Genomic DNA, 19,949 nt, shown 5'->3' on the forward strand with positions numbered 1-19,949 from the left:
GGTCACTGAATAGGATGGGAAGGAGGACCATTTGGCCTTCCCCTTTGGGTCGTAGGACAGGCGGGAGGGCCGATCAACCCTCTCACCTCTTTTGGATCACCGGATAGGATCAGAAGGGAGGGTCGATTGGCCCTCCCCCTTTTCTGTCTGCCAGACGGGAGGGTTTCAAACCCTCCCTCTTCCTAATCGTCAGACGAAAGGGGTCGCCCATTTAGTTTGCCGGACAGGGTGGGTCGCCCATTCAGATCGTCGGACGGGGGGGGGGGGGGGGTCCCCATTCAATTCGTCGGTTGGGGTCACCCTTTTAAGATCTTTGAATGACGAGCATCACTGTCGGCCAGTCAGAAACCGGTGTTGGTTTGGGGCATCCGATTCGCCCCAGCCACCGCCAATGACCATCTGGGGTCGGTTGTGTCCGGTGATGGTGCACACGACATCCGCTTCGCCCCAGCCACCCTCATCAGGTGGTTTGGGGCCAGCAACAACTGTGATCTTGTTCGGCCTCCCGGGTGCTTGGTTGGGATAGCCCTCCTCCCATGGGTCGGGCTGGCTTTGGCTCCTCACTAGGGCAGGGGGTAACCCGGTTTGGTCCCCATCAGGTTGAGGGGATCGAATCGGCTCGGGTGGGGGCCCAGACCTGTGTCAAGAACATATATCATGGGATCTCTTCTTATGTAAAAGATGCAACTTTGTCTATAATTAACACAAATAGATAAGATTATAGAGTTGGTTCTTGGTGAAGCCAATATCTTCATAGAGTTAGTCTTTGGTGTAAGCTTCAAAAAGGTGACATCCCTCCATGTGTAGTCTTAATAGTTATAACTTCATAGATGTCCTAATTAACACATTCAATATATCTTTAAAGAATATATTAATTTCTTCTTCAATTTTATAAATTATTATTTTATTATATGTTTTGAATATATGGAAGAAGGATTGAAGGAAGGCATGCATGGTCGGACATTACTGTGTATTTTTCATGGAAAATACACCATTGTTGACTTTTAACAAACAAACCATGCCGAATACACTTGCAAGTGAATTCGTTTGCAAAAAGAAACAAAAAAAAGAGAGGTGATACATATGTAGCATTAAATTAGTTGTATTTAACATTAAATGGATTCAACTTTATTAAAATAACTAAAATATTATTAAAAGAATTATATTTTTAAAATTATGATTATTTTTTTTGTCCAGGTTGAACTTGAAAAGAATTAAAAAGTTAAACACTTTTTTTCAAAAAGTAACATTTATGAGTTAAACTTTAAAAAAAATACCAGAATTCTATTAGCATGTTGCACTGTTTTCCATTTCTCATATATATATATATATAAAAGTGTGTGTGATTTTTTTATTAAAAAATTAAAACGCCAATAAGACTAAAATTATAATTTCGCACGAAAATTTGGGCGTTATTTGACCTTTTGAACGGCTGTCAGTCAGTGCAAACGGTCAATTCTCCTGGATGGCGGGGTCGACAGTGTAAATTTCGTCCACGCACTGGAGGAGCAACAAATGAACGCCGATTGAGCGAGGGCCGACGACGTCCGTTCTCTGGATCTGTGTAAAGAGTTAAGACTCGTCCAAGATCTTCTTCTTCTCTATCGCTTCTTAATTTCAGGATAGTTTGTCTCTCTCTCTCACTGAGTGAGGAGCGAAGGAGATCTTCTGGTAGCAAACGGCGATCAGCGAGGCGCCTGGGCGAGATGCGTCCAGCGGTCCGATTCCTCTCCCTCTCAACGCTTCTCCTCCTCCTCGGGTACTCTGCTCCATCTTCCGCTTCCGAGTCGGATCACAAGGTACGGCCGGCTGCCGTTCTCAGAATTCTAGGGGGTTTTCAGTTCGGTTATCTTCTAAACCATGCGACGTTGTTGTTTCTGTGTGCGTGTATTTCTTGTACGGGGATTTGATGGTTTGGTGTTTTTGATTATCGGTCCCTGTTTTGGTGCATTTTGAGTTCCTTTTTGGGGATAGATTCTGTGTCTGTTGCATTTCAGGTGTTTGTTACGTTTGTGATGATGGCTCCGTTGGTTGGGGTTTCGGTTTGTATTTTAATTTCTGAGGTTGATGCTTTCGGAAGGAGGTGGCGCACTGGCGCTAGTGTGTCCGACCTTCTTTATGGATTATAATAAGATGGCTCGTTTTCTTGTTGGGGTTTTCACTATAGGCCCTGTGAATCCCATATAGAGAAAGACAATTTCCTTCGGTTTTTGTGCAATTGAAGATCTATAAAGGCATTGTATCGGGCGGAATGATCCAGCGAGTTTGTGCATGCGATGGTTCCGATTGGACACCCATAGAGCTTTTTAAGTTGTCGCGGGATCACGAATGCTGGCATGTTGATTTGGGGAAATTTGCCTTAACAGAGTATAACAGTGTAGAATGTGGGATCATGTTCAATGAATGTAGCAGGTTGATTTGTTGATAAAATCGGGTGCTTTTCCTCTTTGTTTTTCCTGTTGGTATCTATAATGGGCAAATCATGACTTGTCTTAGCTTCCTTTCCCCCCCCCCCCCCCCCCCCCCCCTCAAAGGAAATCATACTGAAATTGTTAAGAATCAATACATGACCTGGTCAAAACTTGGTACAATATGCATATTATATTTTGATAGAGTTGGCCGAGTTACTAATATAAAACCAACACTATTATATGGAGTTGAATGTTGGGCAACTAAAAAGCGCCAAGAAGACAAAGTGCATGTTGTAGAGATGCATCTACTAATCTGGATGTTTGTGGTTACAAGAAAGGATAAAATTAAAAATGAATATATCAGAATGTGCCTAGGGGTCAGACCAATAAAGGGTAAAATAAGTGAATGTCGCTTGAGACGGTTTGGACATGTTGCACTAAGACCTCTCATGGTGCCTATGATAAAAAATAAATTGCATGTGTAACCTTTCCAACCACAAAGTTGGTGCAGATCCATTTGGAGCGAGATCCACCAAGCTGCCCCAGAACCAGCCGGTCTTGTGGGGCCCACTTGGGGAGGGGCGACTTTCCCATATTGGGTATTTTGAAAAATTCATGAGATGTGGTTAATACAAGCTTAGAAGTTGGTGTAGGCTTTTTCTCAAAATAGCCTAGGCATGGGAGGTGGTACCTAAGCCAAGTAGGAGCTACCTAAGGCTTGGGGAGGCTTTTACTAGAAGTAGATTTTGTGTGTATTCTAATTTTGGTATTTAGCCTAGTAGGTGTTTTTTAGAAATAGGTTGCATTTACAATTTGTCTTGAAACTTATGAAGAAGTGTAAAGCCCCCTCTTGGACCTATATATAGGCCTTGTAATTCCTTTGAGAACATTATGAAATGAATTGAAATTGCTTCAAAATCATCTCTCTCTCAAAAATGTCTCTCCCTCTCTCTTTATAATCCCCTAGGCCTCTCTCTCTCTCACTCCTTGGCCTCTAGGCCCTCTCTCACATTTCTCTCTCTCTCTCTCTCTCTCTCTCTCTTTCTCCATTCTGTTCTTACATCAGACTCATAACCTACTTGGTCTGAACCTTGGTATCTTGGCCCAAGCTAAGGAGGGCGGTGGTCTCGAGCTCGACGGTGGCCAAACCCTTGCTTTACCATTCTACGCCCAGATGACTCCTTGGATCTCCAAACCTATAGCAGACCCTCTCAAGAGTCCCCTCTAGGTCCTAGTGAGTCAAACCAACCTTAACCTAAACTTAAACCCCCGTTTGCACCCCTTAGACTCAAACTGTTTTAAAAGACCCAATTTATTTTGCATGCTATGAAATGCAGAATTTGACCCAACTTCCTTGAGTCAGATCTCCCTAACCTGACCTGATCTAAACCTCAAATTTTAACCATAGATTCTTTCACGTGTCCCTAACCAACCCTCTAAAAATCAGCCTTAGACCATAACCCATTAGCGAGAACTAACCTTTTTACTGAACCTGGCCGAGCTCAAAACTCATTTGAGACCCGATCTGAACCTAGTACCCTGCAGCCTATTCTTGAGATCATAACTCCCGAACCCCGTGGAGTTAGGCCCTAAGATTTTAAAGGGACCTTCCCCCGCGTGTCTAGAAGCTTGTCTTAAAAAATTAGCCCTTTCTGTTCAGCCATTTGAGAGATCATTTTTCTCCCAAACTCTGTCAGAATGGACCAAAACAGACCCTGTTTTTCTACTCGACTTGACTCACCTAAATCTGCCCTTGAACCCAGAACTCACCTATGGGCCTAAGAACGTAACAAATTGGTAGAAGAGCGAACAATCCTTCGTACCCCCAATTCTCTGAATGAAGAAGGGCTCCTCAATGCATACTATCATGGATTTGGTATGGCGTGACTTAAGTGACCCCATAACTGCGATGGTGCACAAGTTGGAAGAGTTGAAGCGTGAACGAGAAGAGCTTAAGTGGCAAATAGATCTTGATTGGATCAAGGAAACTGAGTTGCCGACTCTGTTGTTGAAGAAGATACAACAAACTAGTGCATTCGGTTGTCACCAAACTAAAATTGCTGTTTATGTAAGGCAGATAAGAGCACCCAATTCAGGAGTCAGACATGAATCAGTAGTTCAAGTGGTAAAATGGTATGATAGAGCTCCATCCAGGGAGTTCAACTACAACATCGGGAACTAGTATCCCGGTTTCTTGCCTAGCAGACTAGGCAAATATTAAGGAGGAGATGATGCGGATCCATTTGGAGCGAGATCCACCAAGCTGCCCCAGAACCAGCCGGTCCTGGTGGGGCCCACTTTGGGAGGGGCAACTTGCCCATATTGGATATTTTGAAAAATTTGTGAGATGTGGTTAATACAAGCTTAGAAGTTGGTGTAGCTTTTTTCTCAAAATAGCCTAGGCGTGGGAGGTGGTACCTAAGCCAAGTTGGTGCTACCTAATGCTTATGAAGGCTTTTACTAGAAGTAGATTTTGGGTGTTATTTAATTTTGGTATTTAGCCTAGTGGGTTTTCTATAAATAAGTTGCATTTACAATTTGTCTTGGAAACTTATGAAAAGGTGCAAATTCCCCTCTTGGGCCTATATATATGGGCCTTGTAATTCCTTTGAGAACATTATGAAATGAGTTGAAATTGCCTCACTCTCTCTCTCTCTCAAAATCGCCTCTCCCTCTCTCTTGAAGCCCCTAGTCTTCTCTCTCTCTCTGTCTCCATTCCGTGATTACATCAAGTTCAGACCCTGCTTGGTACCTTGGCCCCTCCTAAGGAGGACGATAGACTCGAGCTCGGCGGTGGCCGAACCTTTGCTGGACCATTATGCACCCAGACGACTCCCTGGATCTTCTGAACTGTAGTAGACCTTCTCAAGAGTCCCCTATAGGTCCTAGTGAGTCAAACCAACCTTAACATAAATCCAAACCCTCGTTTTCACCCCTTAAACTCAAACCGGTTAAAAAAACCCAACCTATTTTGCATGCTGTGAACTGTAGAATTTGACCCAACTTCCCTTGAGTTAGATCACCCTAACTCGACCTGATCTAAACCTCAAATTTGAACCATAGGTTATCCCACGTGTCCCCAATCAACCATCCAAAAATCATCCTCAGACCATAACCCAGTAGAGAGAACTGACCTTTTTACTGAACCCAGCCGAGCCCGTCCAGACCCAGTTTGAACCTAGTACTCTTCCATCTGTTTTCAAGCTCATAACTCTCAAACCCCGTGGAGTTAGGCCCTAAGATTTTAACAGGACCTTCCCCACATGTCTAGAAGCTTGTCTTAAAAAATCAGCCCTTTATGTTCAGCCATTTGAGAGAAATCATTTTTCTCCCAAACTCTGTCAAAACGGACCATAACAGACCTTGTTTTTCTACCCGACTTGACTCACCTAAACCTACTCTTGTACCCAGACCTCACCCGTGGGCCCAGGAACGTAACAAGAGTTAACTATAAAAGATTTGTACTTCACTATTAAGTTTATGCAGAGCTATTTCCAGTGGTGTCTTTGGAAACATCCTACATAATTGTGTACCTAGCAGTGGACCACGAAGGTTTTACAAATATGTTTTCCATAACCTTTTGGTTTGTTTTTTCCAACTTATGACACAAGGATACTCCAATGCACTCTCATGCTGTGTGATCTTATATACTGTTCTTGATAATTTTTTTTTTGACAAAAATGGCACATCCCCCGTCCTTTTCTGTGTCCCCGTGACATAGCTCTCAACATTCTTTTTCTTGCAGTCTCACTACCTGGCGACATATAACCAGGCCCATTTGTGATCGCTATGGGCATGCTTTTGAATTCCATATATATATATATATGTGTGTGTGTGTGTGTGTCACATAACAATGTGTTGATGGGTTGGTTCCTGTGGCTTTTACACAGGAGGTGGAAAGTTCAATTCTTTGAGTTCCATTATCTTCTTGTTCCTCTGTAATAAATATTTTTATTCAAACAAGCTGCCTCAGGGGCTTGGATCAATCAACAATGTGCATATTGTAGAAACTATTTGAAGAAAAGTTCAAGAAAGTCTGACTTTATTAAAGGTCTTTAACAAGTAAGTCATGTTGTAGCAACATTGGGGGCAAAGTAATTGGAGGCATGCATGGATTAGAATGACCACAACGTTGACCATGTCCAATTAGTGACTATATGCAAGAAGTATTGTGGCATGTCTACTATCCATGTGGGCTTGTGATTACAAGGACACACGGGGAAAAGTGAAGTGTCTATGTGACAGCTGAATATCTATGTCATGCGATGGCTATGGAAACGGGGATATACCCATTTTTATGAAGCTTCCAATATGACTAATGCATAAGGCGATATGGAATGGGAGTCAAAGTGGAGTATCCGTGTGACATAGCTGAAGGTACATGGCCTTTCCCATCCGAAAGGAAAGTGTCATAAATTCATGTGGATGCATGTGTATATTTGTGTACATGCATGTTTCTTGCTGTAATCTTTTATGTCGATGGAAAAACTTGATCTTAACATGTATTGGGGGAAACATCTTGCATATGCCAGTGTTCAAGGGCATGAAGACTAGAGTAATTTTTTTTGCACATGATGATATGTTTGTGATACCTTTGTCCACTGACATACTCAAAGATATGCACCATGCACAAACAGATGTTCTTATTATTGAATACTTATTGTTCTGTTTTACGTCGACACTTCTTGTTGCTTTGTAAATGCGGCTGATCCTAGTGTATCTGTTGGTTTTTTGGCTACGGTATTCTGTTGTTGTGACAGTTTGGTTGACAATCATATGAAACTGTTGCGTTCATGGGTGCTAACCATTTTATCTGCTAATGATGCCGTTGGAAGTAATATCTTGTTTTCTTGTTCTAGTGTTGCTAATTATTAAGGTTTTTCCTGAGGAAAATAGTGATCTAAACTTGTTCATGTGGTAATCTTTTATTGCAGTCCAATATGGTTTAGTACTTCTATAAGTACTGCCTAAACCTTTAAGGTCTTGTGCTTTTATTCTTTGAAGTCTGATTCTTCAGCCATAAATTTGCAGATTTGTACCATTATATATACTACCAGTCCTTTTCTTCTCCCACAAAATGTTTGGTTGAGCTATTCTAGAAAATGTATTTTGCACTGTATTTTTTTTCTTTTATAGATCATGTGATTATTAATACTGTTTAAGTTCCTCAGAATATTCCTAGGTCCTTTTGAAGAAATAGGTGGTTAGAGTGTGTTCTTCTATTAACTGTGGGTGTATTCGTTTGGTTGCAGTATCAGTTGGATGAACTTGTCACTCTTTGGGTAAACAAGGTTGGACCTTATAATAATCCTCAAGAAACATATAACTACTACAGTCTTCCATTTTGCCAGCCAGCTGGTAATGCTGCACACAAATGGGGTGGTCTTGGTGAGGTTCTTGGTGGGAATGAACTCATTGACAGCCAGTTCAACATAAAGTTTAGAAGTATGTTGATATATCTTTATGTTATCATTTATCATTCTTACCTTGAAAATAACTTTCACTTGTGGAGCGCTATTTGTATCTCTATTGAAACGTGTATTCCTAATTCCCTATCTACAAATTTGCCAAAGCCCTGCATATTAGTTTTAGTCGCCCAGTTGCGAAATAGTTGATTCTTATACATAGAGTTCCTATTTAGTAATTTGAATGGCTTATAATTCTCAATTCTCTATGGTGGCTTTTGCACATAGTAATTCAAACAAAAAAAGATTCAAATATTCTCCTTATGAACTTAAGGGGCTGGCATTTTTAGAAGCAATCTCTGGCCAACCTTCCTGCAATAGGTCTTTTCTTACTTAATGCCAAACATGTTGGTCTTTCTTAGAAAGGAATGGTAATTACAGCAATTTCTTTGTTCTTAAAACTGTTAGAATACAGATTGGATATGGATCCAGTAGAGGATCCATATAGTCCACGTGTATGTTATATTGTAATGTAGTATACATTACTAACACAGGGTAGTTTTGTCATTGTAAAAGATTTGTAAAACCTATTTTATCTTAATGAAGTTTAGTGCAGCCATCGTGAATTCAGAGTGGCTGACGATTCTAAGAAAAGACCGTGCTCTCTTCTCTCTCCTCTCCCCTTCCATTCCTTCTCAGTTTTCAGGACAAAATCTGCCAACCAAAAGCAGTTTTATCATGGTATCAGAGCAGTGCAGGTTCTGGGCGTGAAGAAAAGTTGTCAAGCCCGTGCTCCATCAACGTGAAAAGTCGACAGGTCACGTTACCTTCATCCTTCTTTTCCCTTCTGTTATTTTTATTCTCTTAAGTGAGTCTCTCTGTCGCAGATCTGAAATCTTTTCAGATCTGCTATCGTCTTATTTTCATTCTCTCTTAGTGAGTTTATCTGTCGCAGATCTGAAACCTTTTCAGATTTGCTATCGTCCCTTTTTAAATCGAGTTCTCTTCCGCCCTCATAAAGCCGAGTTCTGCTACCGTATCTTCTTAAGTTGAGTTCCTTTCAGTTTTATAAAGCCGAGTTTTTTTTTTTTTTTTTTTCAGTTTCATTCCCATATCATGTTGCTGCTGGTTTCTGATCCTCTTCTCCATCATTTCTAGTTTCTCAGTTTCATTCTCTATCGTTTCAAAAACATCTCATTACTGCTAGTCTGAAATCTGCCTGTCACGCCTGTCTATTCTCATTCATCTTGTATTAATTTTCTGTCAGTCCTTCATTTCAGTTTCAGCCAGACTAGTTTTATTTTATTTTAGTTTCAGTCACTAGTGTCTTTCGGTTGTCAAACAATCTATCAATGGATACTTCTGGTAATTCGGGTCTTTCTTCCAACTTCCTGGGACAATTAGTCTCGAAAAAGCTAACGACCAACAATTATCTGACTTGGAAAAGGCAAATTACTCCTTTTATTCGAAGTCAAGACCTTTCAGGCCACTTGGATGACTCCACTCCAATGCCTCCAGAATTTATCACAATCGAAGCCAAAGAGGATGGAGGATTGCCGAATATTATTCGCAATCCTGCATTTGTTACTTGGATGAAGCGTGATCAGGCCCTTGTCACGTATATCACTTCCACATTGTTACAAGAAGTATTGATTTCCATTCCTGATGATTGCACATCTAAAGTTTTCTGGGAGGATTTAGATCAGACCTACTCTCAGATATCAGAGGCTAAAGTGTTGTTTCTTAAATGCGAATTTCAGATGTTAAGAAAGGGGGCAATGAGCATTATTGAATTATTAAATCAAGTCAAAAGCATCACAGATCAATTAGCCATGGTTGGATATCCAGTGTCAGATAAAGAGAAGGTGCAACAGACACTGAATGCCTTGGGATTAGAGTATCATGTTCTTGTGACCTCTTTATTATGCTTGCCTACGTTACTCAGCTTTGAGGAATTACGTGTCAAACTCTTTCAGTACGAGATGACTCTGAAAAGCATGTCTGATACTTCAGCAGAATAATCATCTACGCATGAGGTTCTTGCCACATGGATGATGGTTGATCGTGCACGAGGAGGACGTGGTAGAGGCAGGGGAACTCCCATCCAGGGTGGACGTGGGTTACTACCTACACCAAATTCCACAGTCAGTTTTTCAAAGAATGTTCTCACATGCTATCAGTGTAATAAACGAGGTCACATCAAAGCCAACTGTTGGTTCAACCTACAAAACCGGAATAGAGCGCAAAAAAATAGAAATGTTGTTATATCAGGAATTGCAGGTAGATTTCAGGTCAGTGATGATGCTAAGGATCTTTTCTTATCTGCGATGACAAACTTGAACCTGAAACAAAATGATGATGGAATATGGTATGTTGACTCTGGGGCAACAACTCATGTTACTGGCAATGCAGGTAAGTTCTCTACTTTGGTTCCCTATTTTGGTAAATCTAATATTGTAACTAGAGATGAGACTCGCCACCCTACTTCAAACATAGGCAACGTCCTCATTCCTTTGTCTGAGTCATCTATTTCTTTATCTGTTGTTGTTCATGCACCAAATATAAAGAAAAATATTGTCTCTGTTTCTAAACTTGTTGACTCTACCAATTCATTTGTGGAATTTACTCCTACTTCTATCTTTGTCAAGGATCTTCAAACGAAGGAGATGTTCGCTAAACGAGAGCGACATGGAAACATGTATGTCTTCAATGAAGATCCAACCTCCAGTGTCTTGAAGCCCAAGTCTGATCATGTCTCTAAAAACGTCCTAAGTATATCCAAATGTAATAAGTCAGATCTCTAGCATTCTCGTCTTGGTCATTGTAGTCAAGTCTTTATTAAAAAATTAGTGTCCAATAGTTTTCTCTCAAAGTTCGTTTCACCTTTATTGAAGGATAAAATGTGTCCAAGTTGTCAAGTTTGCAAGAGTCATGTACTTCCTTTTCATCAAATAAATAAAAGAGCCTCTATGCTTTTTTAGATAATATGTTTTGATGTTTGGGGTCCAACTCCTAATCCTTCCTCTTCTGGAAGTAAATATTATGTATCTTTTATTGACAGTTTCTCTCGTTTTACCTGGATATTCTTCATGAAACACAAATCAGAGGTCTTTCTTATTTTCCGTCACTTTCATGCCTATGTTAAAAATCAATTCTCTCAAAGTATTCAAATTCTCCAATATGATGGAGGTGGTGAGTATTTCTCCAAAGAATTTTTAGATTTTCTCCAAGATAATGGGATACATCATAGAGTTTCTTGCCCATACACTCTATAACAAAATGGAATTGCTGAACGTAAACACAGACATATTGTGGAAAGTGCAATGAGTATGATGCATGGTTGTAATTTACCCATCAGTCTTTGGGTAGAAACTTTTCACACTGCCACTAATGTGATAAATCGTCTTCCTATGCCTATCCTTGAAAATCAGTCTCTCTGTTATGTTCTCTTTGGTGTACACCCTGATTATGATGAGTTACGAGTTTTTGGATGCATATGTTATGTACATATTGACAAATCCATGAGAACTAAATTTCAGGACAAAGCCTCTATATGCCAATTTGTAGGTTATGCAGATGAACACAAGGGGTACAAGTGCTATGACCCTGCCAATAAGAAGGTCAAAATTTCTAGAAATGTTGTTTTTGATGAAAATAACTTTCTGAAAAATAAAGCCAACCATAGTCGTGAACATGGTGACACAACAGATAATTGGTATGATCCATGGCTCAGTGCTGAACTTATTTCACATGCTGCTGAACATACCACTTTGGATCCTAAAAGCATACATGATGAGACGACTTTAGATAAGGTATCAGAAACAAAATGTCTGAGATACAAAGGAAATGTCTACACCAGAAGACCCATAGAGCAAACAGATACACCTGTTGGAGAACACATGGCATTATCCAGTAACAGAGAGGCGCCAAGAAGATCAAGCAGGATAAGGCATCCTATTGAAAAATAGGTGAGTTATGATAACTTCTCTATGGATTTTTAGATCTTTCTATCCAAGATTGAAAAACATGAGGAACCACTTGAGTTTTGTCAAGCTGTTCAATCTAACAAATGGATTGAAGCAATGAATGAAGAGATAGAGGCACTTCATGAGTGTCGAACATGGGAGATAGTTGGTCGTCCCCCAGATAAAAATGTTGTTGGCTCGAAATGGGTGTATAAGATTAAGTATAAACCGGATGGTAGCATTGAACGATACAAGGCACGTCTTGTTGCCAAAGGTTTCACCCAATAATATGGTCAAGATTACAATGAGACCTTCAGCCCAGTGGTGAAAATGGGAACTATTCGTATTATCCTTGGTCTGACTATTGAACATGGGTGGAGCCTTAGTCAACTTAATGTTAAAAATGCCTTTCTTCATGGTGATTTAAAAGAAGAGGTTTACATGGAGCAGCCTCAAGGTTATGCAGAGGGAGACCCAAAAGAACATGTATGTAAATTAACTAGAGCATTGTATGGTTTAAAGCAAGCCTCCAGGTCATGGTTTGAAAGCTTCTCCTTAGAGATTCAGAACCACAGTTTCATTCGTTCCCAACTAGATCATTCTTTATTCATATACAGGGATGGAACCACTATGGTTTTCTTACTTATATATGTTGATGATATAGTGATGACTGATAATGCTTCAGACCATATTCAACAAATTAAAGTTTTACTAAGTATGTGATTCAAGATGAAAGATCTTGGAGAACTAAGATATTTTTTTGGTATAGAGGTGGACAGACAAGATGGAAAAATGTCATTAACTCAACATAAATACACTCTTGATCTTCTGGCCAAAGCAGGAATGACAGATTGCAAACCTGTGCCTACACCCAGTGTTGTCAATAAAAAACTCAGCATTTATGATGGTGAGTTGTATCCTGATGCAAGCAAGTATCGCAGTTTAGTGGGCATGTTACAATATCTTACCTTTACTAGACTAGACATTGTATATTCTGTGAATCAAGTATCTCAGTTCATGCATGAACCAAAGACTGGTCACATGGATGCCGTCAAACGTATTCTTCGCTATCTAAAAAGCACGGTGGGTGATGAACTCATATATGCTCAATCTTCATAGGTAATACCGAAACATGACATATTGGCCTATACAGATGCAGACTGGGCAGGGTACCCAGATGAAAGGAGGTCTGTTTCAGGATACTATGTTTTCATTGGAAGCAATCTTATCTCATGGAGTAGCAGAAAACAGAAAGCTGTAGCAAGATCTAGCATAGAGGCAAAATATAGATCTATGACAACTACCACAACAGAAGTAACCTAGATTAGACATTTACTTACAGAGATGGGAGAGAGTATCTCAAGTTCAACCCTCATGTGTGATAATAAAAGTGCTATACAAATTGCGTTCAATCCTGTTCATCACAGTCGGACCAAATACATTGAGATTGACCAACATTTCATCAGACAAAAAGTAGCAGACAAAGAGATTAAACCATGGTTGCCAGTTGAGGAAGCGGGAGCGGGAAGCGATACGGGAAGCGGGAGCGGGAAGCGAGGCACTTTCAAAATTTTAGGAAGCAGGGAAGCGTGGGACCACTTAGGACCGATTCGGGATGTGTCTTGGAAGCGACCTAGGAAGCGTCTCGGAAGCGAGGGGGAAGCGAAAAAATAAAAAATAAAAAATACAAAAAATAAAAAAAAACAGGGGAAGCGAGGGAGAAGCGTGGGGGAAGCGTGATGGGAAGCACGCTTCCCATTAAAGGGAAGCGCGTCCCCCATTAAAGGGAAACACGCTTCCCAAAAAAGGGGGACACTTCCCCCCACGCTTCGGAAGTGCGACGTTTCGCGCTTCCGAAGCGCGCTTCGGGGAAGCACACTTCCCCTTTTAGCTAGGCGCTTCCGGTAACCCTGGATTAAACCGGTTTATGTGTCTTCAGACGACCAAGTTGCTGATATGTGCACAAAGGGTCTCACAAGTAACCGTTTTTGGTATCTGAAGAACAAGTTGCACATGGTTCAATCCCATGCACAACTTGAGGGAGGGTGTTAGAATACAGATCGGATATGGATCCAGTAGAGGATCCATATAGTCCACATGTATGTTATATTGTAATGTAATATACATTACTAACACAGGGTAGTTTTGTCATTGTAAAAGATTTGTAAAACCTATTTTATCTTAATGAAGTTTAGTGCAGCCATCGTGAATTCAGAGTGACTGCCGATTCCAAGAAAAGACCGTGCTATTTTCTCTCTCCTCCCATTCCTTCTCGGTTTTCAGGACAAAGTCTGCCAACCAAAGGCAGTTTTATCAAAAACTGATAACAAATCTATAAGAAAGAACAATTTGGAGTGCTGAATCTGTGTGAAGCTTTGTGGATCTATGCCAAATGGACATTACACTCAACATGCCTGTCCTTTGTCCACATGACAGACACTGCGATGACACTTCATAGACACAGCTAAACCCATGTGGAAATTGGTCAACACCATGTCTCTCACTTCATTGTGTTCTTTTATTCAGTTTGATCTTTCATTTTGCAGATACTTTTCTTTTTCTAAATATTTGTCATGGTTTTTTTTTTCTGTATTAGACTCTTGAATTTATTATTTGATGTTTGTTCATCATAACTGCTTAGAATTTTGTTTTAAAAGTTGCACTTTGAGATGACATTCTTGGTCTATTTTGTTAGATTTTGAATTTCAAAACCATTCAATCACGCGTACACATCATAGTGTATGCTTGTGTTTCTGTGTGCATGAGTGTGCATGTGTATGTCTGCGACCATGTCACTTCGCTGTGTCCTAGTTTTACAAAATTCTCCTTTCATGCTAGTTATGCCTGTGTTGTGTCCCTCACTTGTGTCTAGGGGTGTCAACTGGTCGGGTTTGGTTCGGACCCAGGTGGAACCAGACCTGGCCCCAATTTTTGGATATGGTATCGGATCCGGGCCCAGGTCTAATCGGACCCACCATAATAGAAATCATACCCAGTAAAATAATATTTTTATCATTTTTACATTGAAAAATTGCTGGTCTTAATCGGAACTCGGGTGGGCCCAGGTCTGGTATAAAATTTCACATACTATACCCAGATCCATGTATTAATTGGTCGTTCGGGTACAGACCCGGGTCTTAATCGGGTCTTCTTATTTATCACCATACCTGGACCCTACAGGGTTTGGTTCGGGTAAACCCGATCCGTTGACACACCTACTTGTGTCAGTGTCTAATTTGACATAACTGTGGACATTTTTTGTTTTCTCATTTGAGTTGTGGGCAGGTTTTGACTTTTTATTTTTCAGAGAATGTTGACCGTGCACCAATTTGTGAACTTGAGCTGGATGCTGCAAAGGTGAAGCAGTTCAAAGATGCAATAGAGAATAGTTATTGGTTTGAATTTTTCATTGGTATGTTACGGGCTACATGATTTTCTTGCTTGATCATAAATCTTCATACTCTGTTCAGTCAAATTATACAATGAAGATGTTTGATTCCATGCTTGCTATTGGTGTTTAAGGCTGTAATGTAATTTGCTTCCATATAGGGATGCTGCTGGTGTTTGTTGTGTTCATTTATTTATTTTCTGTGATATACATTCTTAATGTTTATTTAATTATTATTCTGATTGCTGGCATGTGCTGGTGGTGAGCTTCAGATGACTTGCCTTTATGGGGTATGCCTTTCCTCTATGAATTGATCATCAGGGTTCCTTTATATCCCTGAATGCGTTCTCTATTTTTGTTGTTCTATATATGTGAATTAATTATTTTGTTGGCTAGGCTTTGTTGGTGAGCTACATTCTGATAGAATCAAGGACAACAGGCATATGCTTTCCACACACAAGAATATTTTGATTAAATATAACGGTGACCAGGTTTGTATACAGAGTTCACAACTCCCACTTCTTTTTTCATTTCTTGTTTATTTGAGTTAAATTCATCTTTTTTGCAGATTATTCATGCAAATCTTACACAAGATAATCCTAAGTCCCTGGAAGCTGGAAAGATGTTGGAACTTACATATTCAGTCAAATGGGTTCAAACGAATGTAACTTTTGCACGTCGTTTTGATGTTTACCTGGATTATCCTTTCTTTGAGCACCAGGTGAATGAAGGAATTGTTCTTTAATAGCTATTATTTGTTTCCTGTTGTTTTTCTCTTATAGTGACCATGTTTAGTTTTAAGCATTGAGAACCTTTTGCAACTTGGTGCTACCTTCCATTCATATCCTTGTCATATCACTTCATGGTGCTAAGAGAAAATTGTATAACAAGATTCATTTATCTTGCACTAAATTTGGTTTCATTGTGCCCAGATTCATTGGTTCTCCATTTTGAATTCTTTCATGATGGTCATCTTCCTCACTGGTTTAGTCTCTATGATATTAATGCGGACTCTCAGAAATGACTATGCAAAGTATGCCAAAGAAGATGATGATCTAGAGACTTTGGTGAATTTTCAACTCTTTAATTGTTATTTGTTTGTTTATTTATTTTTATTTTGAGGTGATTTATTCTGTTTGTGATTTTAAATTCTTGTTGTCGATTATAGATATTTTAACAAAATGCTTGCAGATAGAGTTTTCCCAACTACCTGACTGTAGCATGTAAACTAATTCATTTCAAATGGAATATCAGGAAAGGGATGTAAGTGAAGAGTCTGGATGGAAGCTGGTGCATGGTGATGTTTTTAGGACTCCACGTAATTTGGTTTTACTGTCAGCACTTGTTGGTACTGGTGCACAGTTTGCAATGCTGGTTCTTCTTGTCATCTTGTTGGCTATCATTGGAATGTTGTACATAGGGTATGCTAAATGCAATCTTTTGATTCCTTGTCCATCCATTATTTGTGATGTTGTTATGGTATTTCTATGATGTCCCAACTCCATGTTCTGGAAGTTTCATCTTCTTTTCTTGTCCTTTTTTCCCCTTAATTGAAGGAGAGCTTAGCTTTAGGGATGTGTGGCAAGAATTCATCTATCCTAGGTTACCAAACTTGGGTGTATAGGGCCGCTCCCATCTTTGGGAAATCTCTGCAAGCGGGCTGGCATAAAGTATTCTTCATCATTTTTAAGTTTAATTGTAGTGAATTTTAACAGGCTTCCCAGCATTATTCTGACAAATTGCAACTTACATGCTATTGTTATGGTGTACTTGTTACCTGATTAGATGCTATCATCAAATTTCTATCTTGAATATGGGATGCATTCTTTATGTTCAGCTTTTTGTCTGTTAGGTTCAATTGAAGTTAAAAGATCATATGGTCTAAATTATGGACGGAAATAATGGGTCACATGATCAAAATTAAAAAGGATGGATGTATCAATAGTTCAAATGGTTCAAACTTCAAATGTTATGATGCATATAAAGTAGCTCAAAATTCTACTTGATTCAATCCTAATGCCTTGATCCTGAAGGCCAGACCTATCATTTGATGGCTGGATCTACCTAAACTCAGGCCAAGTGTACATTGAAGGGTCTTGTGTAATTATCATAGATTACCTCTAGTTAACTTTAATAGCATAGTGCTATTAAAAAAAGGAAAAACTTTAATAGCATAGTATTTCCATGCCTGATAACTTGTTTTCAAAATTATAAGATTGTTCTCTTACACTGAGAATTGCATGAAAGAAAAATGAGCAGCAAAGCGTGATTTCATTGTTATTTAATTCCCATAGTGTCTGAATTACCATTATACATGGTAGTTTCTTTTTTCTTTCTTTATTTTCCTTTCCCCAAATACATTCTGTGATTGAGTGATTTCATGTTTTTGATAGAGAGAAAACTACATAAAAGCATATGATGGTGGCCAATTTGAACTGTCAGTAAATTTAGCAATTGCAAGTGGCTTATTCTTCTCTCATTGTATTTTTCCATCTTGTGGAGAGTTGCTCTTGATTGTTGTCTCTGGTGTGCTCTGAATTTGCAGGAGAGGAGCTATTGTCACCACATTTATTGTTTGTTATGCACTGACCTCATTCATTTCTGGTTATGTGAGTGGAGGACTTTATTCACGAAATGGTGGTATGTCTATTTAACAAGCTTTTCTTTTTTATCTCTCAAATTAACATAGCAATATACACTGAAATATGCTTTTTCCTGGGCTCTTTAAAGTGAACTTGTATATGTGTGCTTGTATGTGTTGGTTATGCATTTTATTTGTTGTGTAAGATCTCATATTTATGTTCCATGTCTGCAGCTTCTGACCTCTTTATTTTTCAAATCTTATCAGGAAAAAAATGGATCAAATCGATGATCCTCACAGCATCTCTCTTCCCATTTATGTGCTTTGGCATCGGTTTCATCCTCAACACCATTGCTATATTTTATGGATCTTTGGCTGCTATCCCCTTTGGAACAATGGTTGTTGTGTTTATTATCTGGGCTTTCATTTCATTTCCTCTTGCACTTCTTGGTACAGTTGTTGGAAGGAACTGGAGTGGGGCCCCAAACAATCCCTGTCGTGTCAAGAACATTCCTCGTCCAATTCCTGAAAAGAAGTGGTACTTGACACCTTCTGTTGTTTCTCTTATGGGTGGCCTGCTTCCCTTTGGAAGCATATTTATTGAGATGTATTTCGTTTTCACATCCTTCTGGAATTACAAGGTATAAATTGTTCTTAGATTCACTAGCCTTTATCCGAGTTTCAGGTTTGCTTTCTCTGTTTGGATGTAACTTTTACTTGCTATGCAGGTGTATTATGTATATGGTTTCATGTTGCTGGTGTTCTTGATCCTTATCATTGTGACAGTCTGTGTCACAATTGTGGGCACATATTTCTTGTTGAATGCTGAAAATTATCATTGGCAATGGACTTCATTCTTCTCTGCAGCATCAACGGCCATCTATGTATACCTGTATTCTGTGTACTACTATTACGTGAAAACTAAGATGTCAGGCTTCTTTCAGACCAGCTTCTACTTTGGCTATACGCTTATGTTCTGTCTTGGTTTAGGAATCCTTTGTGGTAAGTTGTGCCATTTCTGTTTCCATTTCCTATTAGAGTGGAGTAATCTTCTAATCTTTGATGATTAATACAGGGGCTGTTGGCTATCTTGGATCAACTTTGTTTGTGAGGAGGATCTACAGAAATATCAAGTGTGACTAGGGTATCGCTGAGATGATAGCGGCTTGTGATTGCTGAGTCATGAGGTGTATGCATATCAGATCGTGGCAGTGTTTTGGAAACCACTGGATTTTGGAAGATGTATCTTTTTTGTCTCTAGACTTTTCTTGGATAAGGCACATGAATTTCTCACTGCAAAAAGCAAATCTCTCTCGCTCTCTGTCTCATTTGTTTTTCAATGGTATTGACATGGTCTCAGTTGAGGCAAATGACCTATTTTTGCCTTTATATAGGGTTAGGATTTTCTTTGACAGCTGTAATCTTAGATTGCACAATGTATTGCACATTTTTCTGCTCATATTGAACCCAGAAATATGATGAGAAACATGGCCGAAGTATTTGAATCTTTATTATGCTAAAATTGTGGGTTCTCGTGCACACTCTTGAATTGGTTGTCTAATTGAGGTCAGATTCCTTTTCCCCTTTTGTCTTTTTTTTTTCCTTAAAACAAATCTTTAGCTTCTTGGAGTCATCTTCTGTTAAACAGTGACCTGATATATTCTGGCAGCTCAGTGCTCAACGTGGGCTTCTCTTTGAATTTGGAGCATCTTTGCCCCAATACATCAGGTTCGAGTGCTTCCATGTTTTCAACGTATATGATTGATTACATTTTCCTGGTTATCGAATTTGCACATTTAGTTTATTGCCTCATTGTTGTCTTTCTCTCTCAACATTGCTTTTTGTAAATATTTCTGTGAAGGTGACCACACAAGAAACAGTTCTTAAATCTTAACATCCGTCAACCATAAAAAATTGGCTGCAACTAATAACCAAAGAGAGAACACTTCAATAGAAAGTCAATCTGGTGACAAAATTAAATCTCATTAGTTTTTATGAAATTGATAAATGGAACCATCACCAATATGCTTTATTTTATATATCCACTTGCAAAAAATGAGTTCAACATCATTTAGGGAAGACATTAGGTCCCAAGTTGCACTCAAGTGTCATCTTCTTTTCTAATATAGCAGGTTTCCACTCATCGATGCCTTCAGCTTCATCATATGATCAGGTTCTAACTTTTCTTCAATATGTTTC

General features: G+C 39.3%; 1 protein-coding gene across 1 annotated transcript; it reads left to right on the plus strand.

The window, feature by feature from the left end:
• The first annotated feature begins 1,482 nt into the window (after nucleotides 1–1,482).
• Nucleotides 1,483–19,272, plus strand: LOC149847312 (transmembrane 9 superfamily member 1-like). Its single transcript, XM_089998376.1, has 12 exons — nucleotides 1,483–1,799; nucleotides 7,664–7,856; nucleotides 15,089–15,193; nucleotides 15,442–15,459; nucleotides 15,566–15,660; nucleotides 15,738–15,890; nucleotides 16,102–16,236; nucleotides 16,424–16,590; nucleotides 17,715–17,809; nucleotides 18,018–18,391; nucleotides 18,479–18,752; nucleotides 18,826–19,272. The coding sequence occupies exons 1-12, from the start codon at nucleotides 1,707–1,709 to the stop codon at nucleotides 18,891–18,893; spliced, it is 1,770 nt and encodes a 589-aa protein (XP_089854502.1). The 5' UTR covers nucleotides 1,483–1,706; the 3' UTR covers nucleotides 18,894–19,272.
• The last annotated feature ends 677 nt before the right edge of the window (nucleotides 19,273–19,949 follow it).

Source organism: Nuphar pumila, chromosome 2, assembly GCF_984573655.1.
Source record: "Nuphar pumila chromosome 2, dmNupPumi1.hap1.1, whole genome shotgun sequence".
Lineage (NCBI taxonomy): Eukaryota > Viridiplantae > Streptophyta > Magnoliopsida > Nymphaeales > Nymphaeaceae > Nuphar > Nuphar pumila.

Excerpts from the sequence above, each read along its gene's own strand:
- LOC149847312 (XM_089998376.1), top strand. The coding sequence starts at position 1,707 with ATGCGTCCAGCGGTCCGATTCCTCTCCCTCTCAACGCTTCTCCTCCTC. Across the intron at positions 7,857-15,088 it reads GTTCAACATAAAGTTTAGAA|AGAATGTTGACCGTGCACCA; the intron begins GTATGTTGATAT and ends TTTATTTTTCAG. Across the intron at positions 16,237-16,423 it reads ATGATGATCTAGAGACTTTG|GAAAGGGATGTAAGTGAAGA; the intron begins GTGAATTTTCAA and ends ATGGAATATCAG.